General features: G+C 37.1%; 2 protein-coding genes across 2 annotated transcripts; both read right to left on the reverse strand.

Annotated features, from left to right (window-relative positions):
* Positions 1-1,669: 1,669 nt before the first annotated feature.
* Positions 1,670-7,822, reverse strand: LOC140152641 (isoaspartyl peptidase/L-asparaginase-like). Its single transcript, XM_072175064.1, has 7 exons — positions 7,681-7,822; positions 6,710-6,929; positions 5,222-5,364; positions 4,642-4,763; positions 3,839-3,972; positions 3,216-3,326; positions 1,670-2,571 (listed from the first exon to the last, which is right to left on the reverse strand). The coding sequence occupies exons 2-7, from the start codon at positions 6,921-6,923 to the stop codon at positions 2,348-2,350; spliced, it is 948 nt and encodes a 315-aa protein (XP_072031165.1). The 5' UTR covers positions 6,924-6,929; positions 7,681-7,822; the 3' UTR covers positions 1,670-2,347.
* A 1,718-nt stretch (positions 7,823-9,540) lies between these two features.
* On the reverse strand, positions 9,541-21,489 carry LOC140152640 (isoaspartyl peptidase/L-asparaginase-like). Its single transcript, XM_072175063.1, is given in 8 exon segments — positions 9,541-11,030; positions 11,874-11,912; positions 11,915-11,950; positions 12,296-12,426; positions 13,659-13,825; positions 18,608-18,750; positions 19,764-19,987; positions 21,187-21,489. Coding segments are annotated over 8 exon segments (984 nt in total). The 5' UTR covers positions 21,213-21,489; the 3' UTR covers positions 9,541-10,812.
* Between the last annotated feature and the right edge of the window lie 107 nt (positions 21,490-21,596).

Genomic DNA, 21,596 nt, shown 5'->3' on the forward strand with positions numbered 1-21,596 from the left:
GCAGCTGAAAATTTTGCTTTTAGTGTAAAAATTAATATAGCAAGTATGTGTAAAAACTACGGACTTCCTTATGCAGTGGTTGTAATTAAGACATTGCTAATATCATGGTACATGTATATTATCCTGAAACAGAGAATATGCCATATTAATGCACACATCATCACCACACACATTTGACTGGTCTGGAGTGGGCAGTGAACATTTGTGCATCAATGATGACATACTCTCTGTTTTAATCCAAAAGGCTTTTGAAAATTACCAAAATGGTGTATTTCAGGTGAATAAATCCATTATCTTTGCTAATTTGTGCAAGATTGTGTGGAAAAGCTACCATTTTTTTAATAGTGTTTTTGTTTCCAAACATTATGTGTGTGAAAACTGCAATTCTATAATGCTCATAATTATGTTTTCCAAATTTATGTTTGTGAAAAATATTCCATTGCTGTACTGGCAGCTGAACATTCCACTTTTTGTGTAGACCTTCCTTTGGGACCATGGATAACGACTGGTAATGTAAACTATACCATTATTAATCCACCCAAAATACAAAGCCTTCAACTCAAGACATTTTCCCTTCCACTTCCCATAAGTTTATGGGAAGTTCTCTTTTAGCGATCTTGAGTCTGGCGAGTTTTTCTATATATCATGTCCATATTTTCACTACCTTGCCATTTGTGTAAGCGGCTACTTAGCCTAACCAATCAATGCAGCTCTCAGCAAGCAAGGCAATATTTGAAGAGGCTTTCACTGATTAATGACAGCTTTCTATTGATAACAACTACTGCAACAGCAAAATGACAATGCATATTATGCACTTGCCAAGTTGCCATTGTTTGAAAATTATTTGGAAGGGATTTTTTTAACAAAATCAAACAGTCTCGGTGGAGAGTATATCTGTAGAATAATTGAGTTATCATCAACACAGAACTATACTGCTTCAACCTAGAAGTATAAACCAAATCTGTGGCATTGGGGGTTGATGCTTTGCGTCACACGCACTGTGTGTTTAAAAAACGTGATGCATAAAGAGCGTGGTGTGCTCAGCAAGTACAAATCGCGCAACAGTTGGCGCGCCAAAGAAACATTTACACACGCATTGCACTGAAAAAAATTTTCTCATACCTTCAGTTTCAGAGGTCTATTTACTTTGTACTTCTGGGTTGATGGACTATAGTGTTCAAGGAATACTACAGTCTAGTCTGTATACCTTCCTCGAGTCAGTAATTCTGATATTGTTTTTTAATGTATCTCTTAATGTAATGATGAGAAGTATATAAAAGTATACATTTTCAGAAAGGAAATGATGCAAGAAATCCAACTAGCATAACAGATTCCTGCAAACGTTTTCAGTTTTTGAGAAAATCTCAAAATTTGATTTTACTTTACTGACTCGAGGAAGGTATACAGACTATATATATATAACTTTGTTGCTGATAGTTGGGGGTTACAGTTGTGATAACACAATTTTGCTAATTTTGTACTATGCAGTGGTGTGTAGGTATTATCTGTGGAGTGATGTGGGGAAGGTGGGTTTAGCTCTTAAGTATTTACCCAGAGATAGAACCGAGACTGTGGGACAGTCTACTTTTAGTGTAAAAATATAGCAATTAATATGTGTAAAACCTGCAGGTTATGCAGTGGTTGTAATTAAGACAATGTTAATATCATGTAAGTTCAATAACAATAATTGCTTTTATTTTAATAGTGTGTGACATTTCAATATCTATAAATTTGATACAATTTTAAACAGTATGTATTTTCCAGAGTTTTTATTTTCCATTGTGACCTTTCCTTTAACATTTTTGCGCACAGAGAATAAAAACAGAACAATTTGCACTTAACTTGATTGATCCAAAGTGTCTATTGGACAGAGACAAACAAAGCCCTACTGACAGTCAGGAATGCCTAATTTATAAATTGATAATAAATTTCAACTGATATATTTGAGGGGTGCAACTGTTACAAGACCATCTAGTGACAAATTACTGGATGATTCTTTGCTGTACAGACAAAAGAATTCTTTATATTCATAACAATTTTATTTTATTTTTACTTCAAAGTTTCCTCCAGAAAGTTTGAAGTTTAGGTAAAGACTTGACTAAAGTCCAATAAGGTATATTCAGCACACATACCCCAGAAATTTACATAGTGGCATCACTACTAGATATTTCTGCTCTCAAATCCAATGTCAGCACCAAGAACTTGATGAATTGGCAACAAAATCAATGTCTGCAGCCATTGCTAATACACAGGGTATGCATTACTCTGCACGCTTTTATGCAGGTATATTAGTTGCCATGAGTTGTCTTTATCAGTACTCCTGCAACATAGTATACAGACTGACAAATCACATACTATCATCGGTCTTCTCAACAAACTCTTCACCCTTCAACAACCCATAATGCAGTTGATCCTTCTGTATGTATGCCCATGACATACCCTGAGTAGTCATATACATGCCAATGTGGCCATATTTATCCAGTACAATCACTCCTCCTTGAGCCGGATGAGATTGGATTTTGTTTTCCATATAATGCAGACCTTTCTCTGCCGCAGCTTGAGCTGACAAACCTGTGTAAGACAAGATGAAATTATTTCAGTGCATGACATAATTTATCCCTTTGCTCAACTGATAGCTCAGCAGCACAAAGACATGGCCATTAGATACAGTGTGAATGATTACATCTGCATAGAGGGGGCTTTGGAGATATGGCTTTGTGCCACTGAGCCCTGGCTATCTAGATGCAATTGTGTATACAGCACTGCTAATGGACTTGCATCTTTGTACCGCTAAGCTAGAGGCTTGAAGCTGTAATTTACTTTTAATTAGCTTCCAGAGAAGTACTGCAGTCTTTTGTTCTGATTGACCCTGTTAATGAGCGACATACGTGGAGCTTTGTGGTCCCTTCAAGAGCGCCACTCTATGCCGACCAATGTTTTGATGCGTAATAGGCCAATCACATTATTGGTTGTTATGATTGTCAGATGATTGAATCGGAAAATCAAAAACCAACTTCTGTGTTTACGCTTTGCACACTCTCAAAATGTAAACAACTGTCGTACTTCTCTGCCAGAAACTTTTGCACACTATGCAATGTTTAGCCTACTTTTACTGGATTTCATATGACACTTGTCATGTAACTGCACATGGAATATTCTGTGATATTGACATTTTTCTCACAACTTGAACACAATTAAGATTGATTCATCGCTACCTTGTTCCATGTAGAAGATAATGTTTCTTGCTAACGTGACTTTTGCTATAGCTTCTCCATCCCCTGTAGTTGATACTCCACCATAATCATTGTCACAATATCCGCCACAACCTGCAGTAATTACAATGGAAGTGAAACACAAAGTTGAAGCCTAATTCTCACTATCAAGGGATGCTAAAATGTAGGAAAAACACTGACATGTACAAGATTTTTCTGACAAAATGGCCACATGCATGGTTAGCCAAAAAAATTAATAAATAAAGTGACACATTAAAGATATGTTTTGCTTTGGTGCATGGGGACAATTTGTTATGTTAAAGGTACATTAACTAAATATAATGGCATTTGCCAGCCAGCAAACCTGCATCGTCCCGACCTTTTTTCACTGTTATTTTAATTGAAAGGCAGTTTGAGAATACTCTGTGGGTTTGTTTCTTCTCTGTTTTCCTGCAATATTAACTCTGTCAAAGACTGTCATGTCTGCCATTGGGAGAAGATGTGAAATGCTAATTCATATAGAGAACTGATTTGGTGCACCTTTCCATTGTAAATATCAACATCTGTATGCTTGCTTGACAATCACTACAATATGACTTGGAATAATATTTTATAGATGTATTTACCTATGAGAGGTGCGTCTCCTACTCTACCTTCCATTTGAGCTGTTATGCCACCAGTTGACATAGCACATGCTATATTGCCATCTGCATCAATGGCAACAGCTCCAACAGTATCATAGGTATCAGGATTAAAAGACCTGCATTTAAGACAGATATTGCATGAAGTATTGAAGATGAATGTAATCTTGTTGGGTATTTGGGCAACTTCCTTGATTACTGTAGCATGAAGATGGGCATAAACTTTGTCCACAAGGCACTCTCTACCATTTTTCACCCTTAAGTGGCAGTGATGTCAGTGCACATTTCATTGGGCACAGCCTTAAATCATGTAACCAAACCTTTTACCTTAGCAGATAGGCAAGGTCCGCCTGTTCTTTGTTAAGCCAAACCCAGACACAGATGGTAGCAGCACAAACACAAACACTCACTTGAATCGGATAGACCAAACTCAAATCGAGATGGCAACCGCTCAAACTCTGACCCTTGATACTCTGACTGAGATAGCAAATACATTCAACCAAGTAGCTTCCCTCCTGGAGATACAAAGTTGGCAACTGCAAAATATAAGTTGCTATGAATACCATAGTATCTGCACTAGAAAATTAACAAGACATTCTTCAGAACATCTCTGACCCCTTACCAAGAGGTTTGGCCCAACCAATCCAGCCTACAACAGTTGAACATTTGGCAAGTTCATCTACACATGGCAGCACTTGGCACTAAGCAGTCAATTTGCATGTCCCTAAGGCCTGAATACTTTACTTAAATATACTTTGTACCTATAAATGTTTATATTCGTGTCATACCTTTTTTCCTCCAACATTTTTCTCCTTCTTTCTACAATCAATGACTCTGTTGACACTTCTGGAACTCCCATCAACTTGGCAAACTTGTTAGCTCCTGGGCCTGCCAAACAGATATGATCTGTCTGAAAAAGATCATCATAATCTGTCTGTAATGTGAGCAGATAGGCCCAACAAAATATTGTTTGATAGTCCTCATCCCACCGACCCCAATATGGAAAATCTGGACAAATCTTTTAGTTTTACTGTACAACAGAATACCGACCCTAATCTTCCACAAACAGTTTTTTCTCGTTATTTATAAGCTAATCAGGCATATACACCTTTAAAAACATATATGTAATTTTTTTTAATCTGACCAATGATACCCATTAAAGGGGATCTAGTGACAATTATCAAACAATTTTTGTTGACCTTATAAGTGCAAGTTTCCTCCAATTTCAACATATATTTTCACATTTCCATTTAATAGATTAACATATGAGGTCAAATGTCCTGCATGCCCTACATGATAATATGCTACAATATGGGTCACCTTTTGGTATGGGAAAATATCTTCTCATGATGGATGAAATATATATACCTTTTCCATAACCATTCTAGCTAACTGTACAGGATTGGTGATATGTTGTACACATGTTACAGCACCAGTTCTGAATTCCTTGCCTTCCATAATGAATCCATCCATTTCTATTTCACCATCTACTGTGAGATTGCTACCTCTACCTGCATATCAAAGTATTTACAACAGGGATTATAAGAATGAGAGGTTTCATATACAATAGAGTGAGGGTTTGGGGGAAGGATCCCCCATGTTGATATTTTCAATTGTTCATGACATGTGTAATTCCTGGGCGAATGTTTAATTGCATAATATAGATAGGTGCAACCATTCCTTGTGCTTTTCTCAGCCATTGTCTACAGCTCTGCCCTGTGTCAGGAATCATGGAATAGGAGCCTTTGTCAACTGTCAATTTCAATAACCTTACACAGGCATCAATCCGGGGGATGTGTACGTTTCCACAGATGACCCATTTTTTGTTCTTTTCAGCCACTTTTTGACAATTTTGGCCGACTGCCCCCCCCCCCCCACATTGCAAGCTGGATTAGTGCTTTAGAATGTAATCATACCAGCACTGAATATATGAAAATCTTCCATTGAACTGACAGCAGCTTCTCAGCATAAACTGACCCGGAGTCTCCACAGAGTCCAGCCCAGTCGCTTCCATTTCTTTCCCTTTCCCCCAGTCCATGATATCTTAACAGTATTGAATATACACAAATTCAGTTGACAGCATCTAAGGCACTTGAAACTTGATTCCGAGTTTAGCGTCCCCCGCCCGCGTTATGAATTTTGTGCCGCATTTGAGATGTGAAATCTGAAAATAATTCATTATTGTGCAAACTACTACTAAACCAGAAAGAAAATTTGTTGTGCACAATTTTTAAACCCCTTCAAAAACTATAGAAAACCTTAACAACTAGTGGAAGAATTCATCTAAATATTTGAGCATTAAAAATATACAGATTTTTGACCCTTGCTCTATCCAATTATTTCAATTATACCTTTGGGATACCAGGGTAGACTAGAGGAGAACTTAGCCTAGCCATTTACATTGTTTATGTTTATAATTTAAGATAGGAGCTCTACTATAAAAGTTATTTTTGTATAAATGAGTCACCCCCCCCCCCCTCCCCCCATTTCCCCCTCAAATGTATACAGAGGTTAGTACATTGTGAATACATTGTGCATGTTGAGTTTGTTTTAAAACTTACTTGATTTAAACAAAAAGCTAGATAATTATACTTTTATAAGTTACGTTTATGTGTATTCGTGACATTTGGGACATTTGGGACCCAAATAGAATGAACAAAAGTGTATAACCATTGGTAACAGGCCACGTATAAGGAAACTTTGAAAATAATGAATAATGAAATAGTTGCCTCATTATGAGCTGAAAAAAAAGGGACGCTAAACTCGATATCAAGTTTCAAGTGCCTAATGCTGGCACTGAGTCTCCATAGAGCTTAGTATCCCTTCCCTTTCCTCGCCTTCCCTTTCATATTTTACCAGTATTGAATATATGAAAATCTTCCATTGAGCTGACAGCAGCTTCTACAGCATTTAATGCTGACCCTGTGCCTCCACATAGAGCCTGGTATCCAGCTTTCACTGCTATCTTAATTCCTTTAAGGTATTCAGCAAGAACTTGTTCATGTTTGCGCATATTCCCAGCTCCACCATGCACAATGATTGTCGGAATAACTTTCTCTTGTGCAGCCATTGGGATCTACGGAATCAGAATGTCAAAAAAAATGTTACACTGAGGTCTTTTGGTGACAGATCTAAGTTGAAAAAAAAGTTGACACTGCATGAGTTCTTAAAAAATGGGGTCTTTAAACCTGAACTAATTGCTCCGCGTTTGTAGCTGGTTGATCTTGTGTCTGTGCCACTGATGTATTTAAAGTACATCATGATTATATTTCAAGAGCTTATAACTTATAAGCTGATATTGTAACCTTGAATGCCAACTAACTAGTGTGGAACATACAAATGTAGGTCCTACACAGTATGTAGCTTGAACATAAATACAACCAGAAGAACTCGATCGACACACTAAATATATCTGTGTGCCATGCTAGTTTGAAGACTGAGTTTTTATCATACATCCTCTGTGAACCAGTTTTAGACAATACCTTGAGATATTATCTTTTGAGTCCTTTCATGACCATGCACGGAATCATAGTCAAGGACAATCACACAAATTGTACTTCCACTACATAGTAAATTACAATTTTTTGCAGAATTCCTTTTACAAATTTTAAGCGTACTGTTAACCGTCCAGCGCGTATTATTTTCCACAACTTCCTATGTGCACGCTTGACGTCGCGCGCGTAGACGTGATCGTTAACGCATTTATAAAAGGAACTTTGCAACAGATTATAAAGTCTATGATGGAACTTAGTCTTGATGGAACTTGGAAGCATTATATTTTTTATGTCATGCAACATGCAAAATTGAAAATGTCAACTGATACCTACGTAGTATATTGTTGTATTGTTGCTGACTCGATCAACAATGATCAGAGGTCGATTCAGCAGCTTGATTGCCCTGAGGGTACTTATCTTTGCAACACTAGGCAGCTTATCACAAACATAACATGATCACACAGGATATTTGTCTTGTGTATACTTACTATGCACAGCCTGTACTCAAATAAATCATAATAAAAATTCCCTTTAAAAGGGAGAGCTGGCTTCAGTTGAGAAGGAGCCTTGTTATTTTGATGGTTTACCTTATACTATATGTGACCTTGAAGTGTTCTGACTTTGAGGAGTGCAATGTTTTAGAAGAAATGTGGCTGTCAATGTTGACTGTTGTTATTCATTCAAAAAACAAATTATGACACAGGTTTAAAAAAAAAATTTGGAACTAAAATGTTTGTTGCACTTATTATAGCAAAAAATAATGGGCACTTGTTCAACTAAGTCTCAAATCTTTGGATTCACCATTTTCTTGTTGAAATGTATCATCCCATCCACACACCCAGATTCCACTTTGTGTTAATTGTTACCTCAATTCACAGTGTGAAACAGCTCGAAATGTTTTCATCTACAAGCCATGTCAATTAATTTGCCTGAAATGCTTTCATCCTCAGTGGTTTTCACTGGATCTCTTTGGAGACAGATTGTACAAAATTTAGTCGTGCCCCCCAGCGTGCCCCACCCCAAAAAAAAATTTATGTATGTGGTGAGCCGCTTCAGTCCCTCCGTACAGTGGCGTAGCTAGATGTTGTGGTTCCCAGGGTCAAGGATAAATAAATTGCGCCCTCCCCCCAATTCTTGAAACAATTGCGTGTGGAGCAAATACCACTAATTAATTTTGGTTATAATGAAGTTGAATTTTGGTCTTCAATTGATCTCTCAAATGACTATTAGTGCCAAAATTTTGACTTTCATCGCATGAGGGGGCGCAGAATTGTTGCCGAATGGGTTAATTCGGTGCCCCACTTAAGGTGGCTTCCAGGGCACGTGCCCCTCCCTGCCCCCCCAACACAGAATACAGGTACATCCCTCCTGTTTCAACATGTTCCAGTATCAGGCCCATGCTCATGATTTATTTGGGGTGCAACATCCCTCTATCTCTAAGGAGGACCACTATCTCCAAGGTTCGCTATCTCTAAGGTTCGCTATCACTAATGTGTAAAGTCTATGGAGATGAGAATCCCGCTATCTCTAACAGAGAAAAAGGTTCGCTATACCTAAAAAAGGGCCCGCTACTTCTAAGGTTCAATATCACTAATTCAGAATAAGGTTCGCTAGTTCTACGGTTCGATATCACTAATTTTAAATAAGGCTCGCTATCACTAATTTTAAATAAGGTTCGTTATCACTAATTTTGAATAAGGTCAGCTATCACTAATTTATTGAAGGTTCACTATCTCTAAGGTTCGCTATCACTAATTGCAATTAAGGTTCGCTATACCTAAGGTTCGCTATCACTAATTAATTAAGGTTCGCTATCTCTAAAGTTCGCTATCGCTAATTTTGAAGCCCTGTTTTTAATTTTAGAATGCATTTAACCAACAAAATGGTTGTTTTGTCAATTTATCTCCCACCTTTGGATTTTTTTAATCAATTTTTTGGGGGGAGGGTGCTTCCACCCAACCACCCATTCCTCCCATCCACTTGCATGTAGGCCTGTCCAGAATGATCTAAAGACAATAACGTCACTACCATTGCAAGCCTGAGGTAAAATGAAGCACAGACCTAGAAAAAGACTGTGAATGAAGTGCAACACCCTGGCCAAGGTAGAAAATTTACATTGGGAAAGAGATCAACAAAATATGAACAGAAAATTAAAACAACAGCTGTCACAGTAGGTCATTTAATTTATTCAAGTTTAATATAACTCGGCATAATATATAAATATTGCATATGGAATGATGAATAATACAACAAACAGGTTAAAAATAAAATTGGAATATTATGAATTTCATTGCATATTGTGAGAAATGCTTCAGGCACTTTTTAAAAAAGTATATAAATTAACTTAAGATATTCAACACTTTTTAATAATAAAAATATAACACCTAGTTTAATTTAAACCATGCTTACTGTGAGAAATTTAAAACTTAAAAAGCTGTTTACCAAACCCATCTACCATAGTTTGAACAAAGACATTTATTTTCTTATTTTAATATTGCAACATCCACATAAAATAATGTAATACTGTGTACCTTCCCAACAAATATAAAGCATTTTTCAAAAAATGTTTAAATGTCGGGTCATATGAAGGGTATAAAACGCTTTAACAATATTTTCAAAAACTTGCTGTAAAGCATTATAACATGTTATTTAAGTGCTCACAAAATATTTGCATTCATTTTTACCAAAAATATTTCACAATACCATTTTTGATGCTGTATACAGGGCGTTTGTTTTTACTGGTAATCAGGGACTTTTTAGTGTGTTTTTTTTTTTCAACCAACTGGGCACCTCTGACAATCGGGGATGACCCCAGCTGGATGACAGAATTTGTCAGATTTTTTTTGAAATTCCACCATTTTTGTCCCCGGTTACAGTTAGTTGAGAGATATTAGAGACGTAAACTGTTTTGTTGTGCGTGTCCATAGTTGGCAGTTCTGTGTCCCCAGTTGATATGCAAAAGGGGTGTGTGTGTGCAGGGGCAAAGTGTGAGGGGATGTTTGACTAAAAATGTGATGTGATCTGTGAAAACCCTTTACATGGTGACGTTTTTTAATTTTTGAGCTTTGTAGACAAAAAACATGGAAATTTAGAACTCTTTTTAGTACTGCTTTCATTTTGTACCTGTCACTTCAACATCAAAAGTTATGAGCAAAGAAGTATTGAAAAAACAAGACCCTTTATTATCTTTATAAAACAAAATAGGATAATGCAACATATAAAGGTTTTTCACAGATCACATCACATGAGTAACTGCCACAAATGCAGCATGTTCTCATGCCTACAACCAAAGACTTGTGTCCAATCATCAATTAGCAATTTTTGTTTCATTGTCCATTTCCCCGGGCCATTTCCATAGGCTCGATCTATAACACCCAAATGGATCAAATTGTGAATTTCTCTAGATCTGCATTTTTTAACACGGTTTACCATTCCTCTTTCCAACAAAGCGCTTACATTAAAATATCACATATTTATATCATCAATCTTCTCAACAAATTCATCACCCTCAAACAACCCATAATGCAGTTCACCCTTCCTCATGTATGCCCATGGCATGCCCTCAGTAGTCCAATATTTGCCAACTTCACCGTATCTATCCAGTACGATGACTCCTCCTTGAGACTGGATTTTGTTTTCCATATAATGCAGACCTTTCTCTGCTGCAGCTTGAGCTGACAAACCTGCACAAAACAAGAAGAAAAAGTGTCATTGAATGTGGACCAATCTGACATGAAAAAACGTACCTCAAATCACTGTCACAATATTTTATACATAAACGAAAATTGAAATTCCAGTTTCATTTATGATTTATGAGGTTCACACATTTGGAATTGTTTTAGCACAAAGACAGTCAGGGGTGAACATACACTCACTTATCATTAATGATATGTATTGGTAAGTTTCATGACATGCACGCATGCCTGCACACCTACACACTTATTAGACACATCTGAAGTCACCTGCCAATCAAACTCTGAGATGGTTTGTTTATGATTTTTCATAATGATTGAAGTTTCTGAACACAGCTGCGGAAAAACAGTTTGCTCTATCGGTTAGTTTTTCACATTCAAACATACAATCCATGTCAGAAGTTAGGTTTTAGTAATAGGAAACTGTCTTTACCAAAGGCACCATGTCAACAAAGCCTAGAAAAGTTGCTTTTTGCCTTGTAAAAGTTCGAATATCATCTGCCATTTTCTGTGATTCCTTTTCTCTGATGAAAGCACCAGATGAGTCAACTTCCCTTTTATGCACTGCTAACCAATCATGGGCCATGGGGAGTTTGATTGACAGGATCATCAGACATGAACTAGTTTCTTTATATCTGACTTTTACTATAGTTGGGTAGCTCTTCCTCTACTCCATGTGTAGTGCACTATAATATCACCAACATTTTTTTTTTATGTAAGCTGACACTTGCCTGCTAAAAAATATAAAAAATAAAATGTCAAAACTTGTATTATGTATTCCTGTCAGAAAATATGTAACTTTTAATTTACAAATATTCATGCTTTATTGCTTACCTTGTTCCATGTAGAAGATAACATTTCTTGCCAATGTGAAATTCCGCCATAATTATCGTCACAATATCCACCACAGCCTGAAATTATCATAATAATGAAACGTTAAGTCTACTTAATTTACTATCAAAGGAAGATAAACTATAAGAAAAAGTGACTGCTATTTGATAGCTTGTGATTTTTAGTATGTCTTGGTGCATACGCTCGTCTAACTATTCAAAATAGTTAGATCAGCGTACATTTGTAAGCACGATGGCATAAGAAATCACATTTGATATCACAACATCTAAATTCGCTCACTATCTTGCTTCTCAGTCTTTAGTTCCCTCACCGTCTTTATTTCCTATTCTTTTGAAGCTGCACTTCCATCCTCTCGCTCCCATTCCCCTTCTTTTAACATTACTTTAGGTCTATGTGCTACTTACCAATCATAGGTGAGTCTCCCACTCTACCCTCAAGTTTAGCTGTAATACCACCAGTAGATGTAGCACATGCTATATTGCCATCTGCATCAATGGCTACAGCTCCAACTGTGTCATGGTCATCAAGTGATAGTCTGTAGAAAAACAAATCAGCAAAAATTGCAAATAGTATGAAAGCTGAATGCCATCTTGTATTGTATCTGAGTATCACATTTGCTTCTCCCTCCCAAATGAATACAGTAACCGTGATTTAGTTGAAGGTATAAAAAGCCCTGCTTTATGTCAGTTATATTAAAAGAATACAAATTTAAACTACCAAAAAAAAAGTCATATGAAGCATCTGACCCACAAGAAAACATGCCTGAAGTAAACACACCTAAATTAAAAAGTTGCCACTAGTTCCATCCCCATTTAATCAGAGTCTGATAAGTTATGGCAAAATAATTTATATAATAATTTTCTATACACTTTCCTTCTAAGGTTAAATTTGATTTCAAAAGTTTAATCATTGTGAGCATAGCAACCATTGTTTGGAAATTCATGCAATTTTTAAAATGACATAGGGAGTTGTATCACGCAGTGGAGCTAGCGTGAGTGTAGCTCTAGTATAGAGCCTCTGCCACTGCCCAATACTAGCACAAGTAATTATGAGGTCTGACTATACCATGTACAAGCAATCTGAGTGCGACAACATGCCTCGATGTCGGCGCTATGTGCCTCTTCACACCTCTGTGCTGCGCGCCTCGATGTCAGGGCTACGCGCCTCTACTGTTGGACATCACGATCCAAGGGAACTTCAAGCATGAGTGCTAAGAATTACGTTAATCAACATCTACACTTCTACACGCATCTGAGAGGTCTAATCATTAAAGGTTTACCCATGCATGTCAAAATGCAAATCAAATACCCTGATCTTTTAATTGTGGGCAGGCAAGTGTACAATGATTCCTGTACAGGTTGCTTCAGGCCACATAATAAGCTGATACCATACTTTTGTGTGGTCAAATCGTAATTTGTCATTTTAAAAATTGCACAAAATTCCAAACAATGCTCACAATGATTAGACTTTTGATATCAAATTTGGTATCAACCTTCGAAGGAAAGTATATAGAAAATTATTATATAAATTATTTTGCCATAAACTCATCAGACTCTGATTAAATGGGGATGGAACTAGTGGCAACTTTTTAATTTCGCCGTGTTTATATCGCCGTCCACTGGACACTATCATGCAAGGATCTTTTAATGCATCATTTTCATTACTTTTCACAAGATTAAATGTACCAGGATACATCAATTATGCACACAAACATCTCATTATCTATTGCAAGATTAGCCACATGACACATACACAAACATTCCATACCTGGTTTCCTTTTTATACTCTTTCTTTACAGCAGGTAGAAATGTTTTGAATTCCTCCAACATTTGCCTCCTCTTTTCTACAGTCAAAGACTCTGTTGACACTTCTGGAACTCCCATTTGTTTAGCAAACTTGTTAGCTCCTGGACCTGCCAAACAGATATGATCTGTCTGAAATGATATGCACAATTAATAGAAGTGTATCTACAATCCATTATTTAGCCTGTGAACTAATTCATGAAAGGCTAAATCTATGGCTCAGTGACACAGAGACATATTTCCATTAGATGCTGTATAAATGATTGCATTTAGATATCTAGGATACAGCAGCACAAAAATGTTTGTACATTAGCTGCCATATGAATGATTGCAATTAGATACCTAGGGCTCAGCGGCACAAAGACTTATGTCCATTAGCTGCCATATGAATGATGTAATCTAGATACCTAGGACTCAGTGGCACAAAGACTTATGTCCATTAGCTGCCATATGAATGATGTAATCTAGATACCTAGGACTCAGTGGCACAAAGACTTATGTCCATTAGCTGCCATATAAATGATTGCATCTAGATACCTAGGGCTCAGCGGCACAAAGACTTATGTCCATTAGCTGCCATATGAATGATGTTATCTAGATACCTAGGACTCAGTGGCACAAAGACTTATGTCCATTAGTTGGCATATGAATGATTGCATCTAGATACCTAGGGCTCAGCGGCACAAACACTTATGTCCATTAGCTGCCATATGAATGATTGTATCTAGATATATAGGACTCAGCGGCACAAAGACTTATGTCCATTAGATGCCATATGAATGATGTCATCTAGATACCTAGAGCTCAGTGGCACAAAGACTCATGTCCATTAGCTGCCATATGATGTCATCTAGATACCTAGGGCTCAGCGGCACAAAGACTCATGTTCATTAGCTGCCATATGATGATGTCATCTAGATACCTAGAGCTCAGCGGCACAAAGACTTATGTCCATTAGCTGCCATATGAATGATTGCATCTAGATATATAGGACTCAGCGGCACAAAGACTTATGTCCATTAGCTGCCATATGAATGATGTCATCTAGATACCTAGGGCTCAGCGGCACAAAGACTTATGTCCACTAGCTGCCATATGAATGATTGCATCTAGATACTAGTACCTAGGGCTCAGCAGCACAAAGACTTATGTTCATTGGATGCCATATGAATGATGTCATCTAGATACCTAGAGCTCAGCGGCACAAAGACTCATGTCCATTAGCTGCCATATGAATGATTGCATCTAGATACCTAGGGCTCAGCGGCACAAAGACTTATGTCCATTAGCTGCCATATGAATGATTGCATCTAGATACCTAGGACTCAGTGGCACAAAGATTTATGTCCATTAGCTGCCATATGAATGATTGCATCTAGATACTAGTACCTAGGGCTCAGCAGCACAAAGACTTATGTCCATTAGCTGCCATATGAATGATTGCATCTAGATATATAGGACTCAGCGGCACGAAGACTTATGTCCATTAGATGCCATATGAATGATGTCCTCTAGATACCTAGAGCTCAGCGGCACAAAGACTCATGTCCATTAGCTGCCATATGAATGATTGCATCTAGATACCTAGGACTCAGCGGCACAAAGACTTACGTCCATTAGCTGCCATATGAATGATTGCATCTAGATACGTAGGGCTCAGCGTCACAAAGACTTATGTCCATTAGTTACCATATGAATGATGTCATCTACATACCTAGGACTCAGCGGCACAAAGACTTGACAAAGACTTGATACTAGTACCTAGGGCTCAGCAGCACAAAGACTTATGTCCATTAGCTGCCATGTGAATGATTGCATCTAGATATATAGGCTCAGCGGCACGAAGACTTATGTTCATTGGATGCCATATGAATGATGTCATCTAGATACCTAGAGCTCAGCGGCACAAAGACTCATGTCCATTAGCTGCCATAAGAATGATTGCATCTAGATATATAGGACTCAGCACAAATACTTATGTCCATTAGCTACCATATGAATGATTGCATCTAGATATATAGGACTCAGCACAAAGACTTATGTCCATTAGCTACCATATGAATGATTGCATCTAGATACCTAGGGCTCAGCGTCACAAAGACTTATGTCCATTAGTTGCCATATGAATGATGTCATCTAGATATACCTAGGACTTAGCGGCACAAAGACTTATGTCCATTAGCTGCCATATGAATGATTGCATCTAGATATATAGGACTCAGCACAAAGACTTATGTCCATTAGCTACCATATGAATGATTGCATCTAGATACCTAGGGCTCAGCATCACAAAGACTTATGTCCATTAGTTGCCATATGAATGATGTCATCTAGATACCTAGGACTTAGCGGCACAAAGACTTATGTCCATTAGCTGCCATATGAATGATTGCATCTAGATACTAGTACCTAGGGCTCAGCAGCACAAAGACTTATGTCCATTAGCTGCCATATGAATGATTGCATCTAGATATATAGGCTCAGCGGCACGAAGACTTATGTTCATTGGATGCCATATGAATGATGTCATCTATATACCTAGGGCTCAGCGGCACAAAGACTCATGTCCATTAGCTGCCATAAGAATGATTGCATCTAGATATATAGGACTCAGCGGCACGAAGACTTATGTCCATTAGATGCCATATGAATGGTGTTATCTAGATACCTAGAGCTCAGCGGCACAAAGACTCATGTCCATTAGCTGCCATATGATGATGTCATCTATATACCTAGGGCTCAGCGGCACAAAGACTTATGTCCACTAGCTGCCATATGAATGATTGCATCTAGATACTAGTACCTAGGGCTCAGCAGCACAAAGACTTATGTCCATTAGCTGCCATATGAATGATTGCATCTAGATATATAGGCTCAGCGGCACGAAGACTTATGTTCATTGGATGCCATATGAATGATGTCATCTAGATACCTAGAGCTCAGCGGCACAAAGACTCATGTCCATTAGCTGCCATAAGAATGATTGCATCTAGATATATAGGACTCAGCGGCACAAAGACTTATGTCCATTAGCTGCCATATGAATGATTGCATCTAGATATATAGGCTCAGCGGCACGAAGACTTATGTTCATTGGATGCCATATGAATGATGTCATCTAGATACCTAGAGCTCAGCGGCACAAAGACTCATGTCCATTAGCTGCCATATGATGATGTCATCTAGATACCTAGGGCTCAGCGGCACAAAGACTTATGTCCACTAGCTGCCATATGAATGATTGCATCTAGATACTAGTACCTAGTACTCAGCGGCACAAAGACTTATGTCCATTAGCTGCCATATGAATGATTGTATCTAAATACCTAGGGCTCAGCGGCACAAGGACTTATGTCCATTAGCTGCCATATGAATGATTGCATCTAGATACCTAGGGCTCAGCAGCACAAAGACTTATGCCTATTAGTTACAGTATGAATTATTGTCTCTAGATAGCAAGGATTCAGGGACAAAAAGATGTTTCTCCATTAGCCAGAGCAGTTAAATTGACATAACTCTATTCTCTATTTTAGGCCATGAAAAATAAAAGGTTTGTCTCAGAGACCCGCGTGCATAGGTTAGTGAAATTGCATATGCCGCATAGCCCTATGCGATGGGCCTTTTATTAGTTTTAAAAATCAACAATTTGGCTGCAAAGTGGAAAAAAAAAAATCTTTTTTCCAAAAAAAAACATTAAATAAAAATGCATAAAGCATAGCTTTTTGACCAAATATTTCTGACCTAAACCTTTTATTTTTATAGCCTTAGTCACTTGAAGAGTTTTGATATGAAGGGCATCTTTGTTGCCACACCTGATTTTGGACTTACACCTTTTGACACAACTTAATAGCTAGCTAACAAGCTGGCACTTAATAGCATTTATGCTTATAAATCTCCTTAAATTACTAAAATGGAGTTAAGTCTATGTGTCGCTGAGCTCTACACAAATGCATGGTGACTAATGGACATACGTCTTTGTGCCACTGAGACCTGGGTTTATCTAAATGCAATCATTCATACATCTTATGACGTCGTCTTGGTGCCACGGAGCCATCGAAAAATATATGCAGGCTGTCATAGTATGATGGTCTACACCATGTGGCACGGCAACGAGTTATCTGACTTGATGGGCACCGGATGGACACCAGGCATGGTTGATGAGGCACCAGTCATTTTTTTCAAATTTGAGGCAACTTACAGTTCATTGAGATGCATAAAGTCCTGTATGACACAGCCAACAGAGAATGGGTCACCCTAGCCTTTCATCAAGCATTTGTGTGTACATTATAACCGAAGGAAGGCCAAAAGAATAAATTGTTTGCTTGTCCATAGATCACTTTCAGAAGCTTGGTTGGTCGGGACAAGGTTTTTTTCTTATATCTTTCTTTTTCCAAGTACCAATTCAAGTATGATGTGAAGTACTTGTTTGTATGTAAAACACTCACCAACCACAGAATTTACACCAAAGACAAGTTCAGGATAAACCCTATACTTCATTAGACATGTACATGTTTGGCAGACTTAAAATACTGCATTTTTAAATTCAATGTGTTTAACTTGTGTAGACGATGAGAATGATACAAAATATCCAAACCCTCAGCCAAGTACGACTGGACAGGGGAAACATGCATGAAATGGTATATTTTATAACATTTCTTTTATATCTTCAGTTTTTCAGCTGAAATTTTCATGATATTTTCGGAAAATTGTAAAAAAAAAAACTTTTTTCAAAAAGTTCTACGCTCGGGACTGCCGAGACAGTCAGTCGGACGAGGACAAACAAACAACTTTTTTTTTGGCCTAATGTATGTCAGAATGAGCTGTGTAGCTGTATTAATGAATATGGACACCCACCATATGAAATCTTGAACTAAGGCTAAGGTCACTCTGATAAAGTGAACAAAATGGTGATACCTTTTCCATAACCATTCTAGCTAACTGGACAGGATTGGTGATATGTTGTACACATGTCACAGCACCAGTTCTGAATTCCTTGCCTTCCATAATGAATCCATCCATTTCTATTCCACCATCTACTGTGAGATTGCTGCCTCTACCTAGAGCAATAAAACAAAATATTTATTATTTTAATTTAATAGTGACACTGCACTAAGTAGTGGGGACATTTTTTCCAAATGCTGTTTTTGTAACGTTTGGTTCAGTTATATATTTTTTAAAGTAGATTAAAACATTCAACTGCACTCACCAGGTTATTTTCCCAAATAATTTCAGAACCAACTGGTTCCTTACTCAGTGGGGTGCAGTTGAATGTTTTAATCTTTCTAACTCAACACTTGCACGTATGAACTTATACAAAGTATATTTGAAAAGTACAATATATATATGTGGGTATAAAATTTGAAGAAAAAAAGGTTGTTTGTTTCAAATATGGAGTAAAATACAAATTTGCCGAAATAAGAGAAAGTTTGTTTTATTTCATGTCATTTTTATTATCAAATTCAAGAAAAAAAAGGGAGGTAGCCAAACCTGAAAAAAGGGGTCATCAAAATACAACTTTACAAAAGGGTCATTATGTAAATTTGACTACATAAAGGGGGCCTAATAACAGGCACAAAACAATCACTTCTTAAGTTGAGTGCCCCCAGATATCCTCCCAAGTAAAAATACAATACATGTAAATAACATACCAGCTACTGCCTTTTTACTTGTGTAAATTCAAATTCATGACTTTGACACAAAGTGTTTTTGACACATTCTGCATATCCAATGTAAAAATGCAGTTTAGTGCGTAAAAAGCATAGTATATATAGATACTGTGCATGGTTTGAATTGGGAGCCTGCGGCAAATATTTGTAACAGTTTTCCCTCAGAATGACCATGCAGGGATCCATTTCACTAAACGTTTCCCCTCAAGTAACCATTCACAAGTTACGGATTTTACTAGTCATAGCTTTATGAAGGGTCCCTGTAGTAAATCCCTGTTACTTACTTACAAAGGGTACCGATTGCAAATCATTTTAAGACTTACGTAGCTTCTTAAAGTTTAGTAAAATGGATCGACCCCAGGCTAAGGTGTTTTCAGCACTCTCTTACCAGCCACTGTGCTTACCAGCATTGAATATATGAAAATCTTCCATTGAGCTGACAGCAGCTTCTACTGCATTTAATGCTGACCCTGTGTCTCCACATAGAGCCTGGTATCCAGCTTTCACTGCTATCTTAATTCCTTCATACCATTCTCCTGGTCCTTTGGTTTCCTTTTCTGGTATGTAACCGGCTCCACCATGAACAATGACTGTTGGAATTACCTCCTGGTATCCAGCCATTTGTAGTCTGCAGGGTTTTTAACAAACACAATGTAAAACAGATGCACTTACAGAATGAGATGTTACAAACTGCTCATAAAACTCTCTGCCTTTTTGTACAAAATATGTATGCGAAACATTCAAATAAAGACAAATTCATGACTTTTTGTCCAATAAACAAAGTGGCACATGGACTGAAATAGATCCCATATTGTATTAGAGCATTGGGAAAATAATTCTCATTAGCATTGGACCTTGACCATTGTCCAAAATACTAGTACATATGTATATAGGTCAAAAGACCATTGATCTCTTCCTGACAGCATAGTGTGGATCAAGTCAGGAAGTTTATCAATTGATAATAATACCTGAACAAAAATAAAGGTTACTCCCATGGGTCAACTTTCATACAATAATTATGAATTTACTGGAAATGGGCAATGGTAATATCTATCTTGGAAATTATTCAGACCAGAAAACCCTGTCTGATATATAACTCTGACAATTAATGGATATAAAGGCTAGCATTTTTGTATTGCAGTCAACTATTAAAATCATATGAGACAATGTAGACGCATGACATCACACATGAGTGCACATACACATTTGTAGTTCAAGTTATTTGTTACAAATCAAATGGTGTTTTTTTTGGTTTTTTTTTTTTTTTTGCTTTGTTTTTTTCTACAAAACATTCAACTTTATTTTGTTTAGAATCTTTAATGTTAAGAACATCAAACTTTGTCCTTTTTAAAACTTGGGCTTCAATTTAGTACAAACAAAATTTTACAAAATAATTGATGTACATGTTATCTTTTTCTCAGTATATGAACCCATACTTGAAATATGGCCATGGTTTATACTCAATGTACTTTTCAAACACTAAAACCCAAAATAGTATGTAAATTTCCTTTTCCTAATGCATGTCATCACCATAAGATCAACTTTATGCCAGTTTCCCATTTTTAAATTCTTATTTATTATCTAAAAACTACAAATGAAAAGAAATCACTCAAAAACACAAGAAATTACAAAAATTGAAATATATGTTAAATATTTTAAACAATTAATTTTTAGTACCTGCTTGAATAACAGAACTACACCATCAGTATTAATTGTATTACCTTATACTTGCATGTGTCATTGATTAATTGCTCAATTAAAGCTATTTGATTAATGAATTAATCTACCAATAATTGATTGAGTAATAGAACAGTACACAAACCTTACAGAATCAGCCTGAATGCTGCAGCCATAGACTGCAGAAGTATGGTGTAGCCTGCAAAATGTCAACCAGAAGTGTTGCTTTGATATAAATATGCTGTTACCTTCTGCTAGGGCAAGCCAGTTGCAGTTTGCTTGTTATGGTGGGTACAAATGCTTGACTAAGCAGCTGGTTTCACAATAGTTCATGCATGGAATGGTTCATGTAAAACTACTTGATGCATGATGACCTTATTATTCTGGCAAGTGTCCAGATATGGAACAAGCACATTTCTAGCCAAAACAGGTAGACTTGTTGCAAGTCTTGAATTTTTTGTTCAAAATCTTTTATTACCGTAATGTTGTGAAAGGGCACTGTTATTTATTTCATTCTTATTTAACCTAGGTTAAATTTTCAATACACTGGCATTGTTCTC

Source organism: Amphiura filiformis, chromosome 5 (assembly GCF_039555335.1).
Source record: "Amphiura filiformis chromosome 5, Afil_fr2py, whole genome shotgun sequence".
In the NCBI taxonomy this organism is placed as follows: domain Eukaryota; kingdom Metazoa; phylum Echinodermata; class Ophiuroidea; order Amphilepidida; family Amphiuridae; genus Amphiura; species Amphiura filiformis.

What these genes read in the sequence shown, in the direction of transcription:
- LOC140152641 (XM_072175064.1), bottom strand. Translation starts at nt 6,923, where the DNA reads ATGGCTGCACAAGAGAAAGTTATTCCGACAATCATTGTGCATGGTGGA. An exon ending in TTTTCATATATTCAATACTG is followed by an intron (nt 5,365 to 6,709) that starts GTAAAATATGAA and finishes TTTGATATGCAG; the next exon opens with GTAGAGGTAGCAATCTCACA. An exon ending in AGGAGACGCACCTCTCATAG is followed by an intron (nt 3,327 to 3,838) that starts GTAAATACATCT and finishes TAATTACTGCAG; the next exon opens with GTTGTGGCGGATATTGTGAC.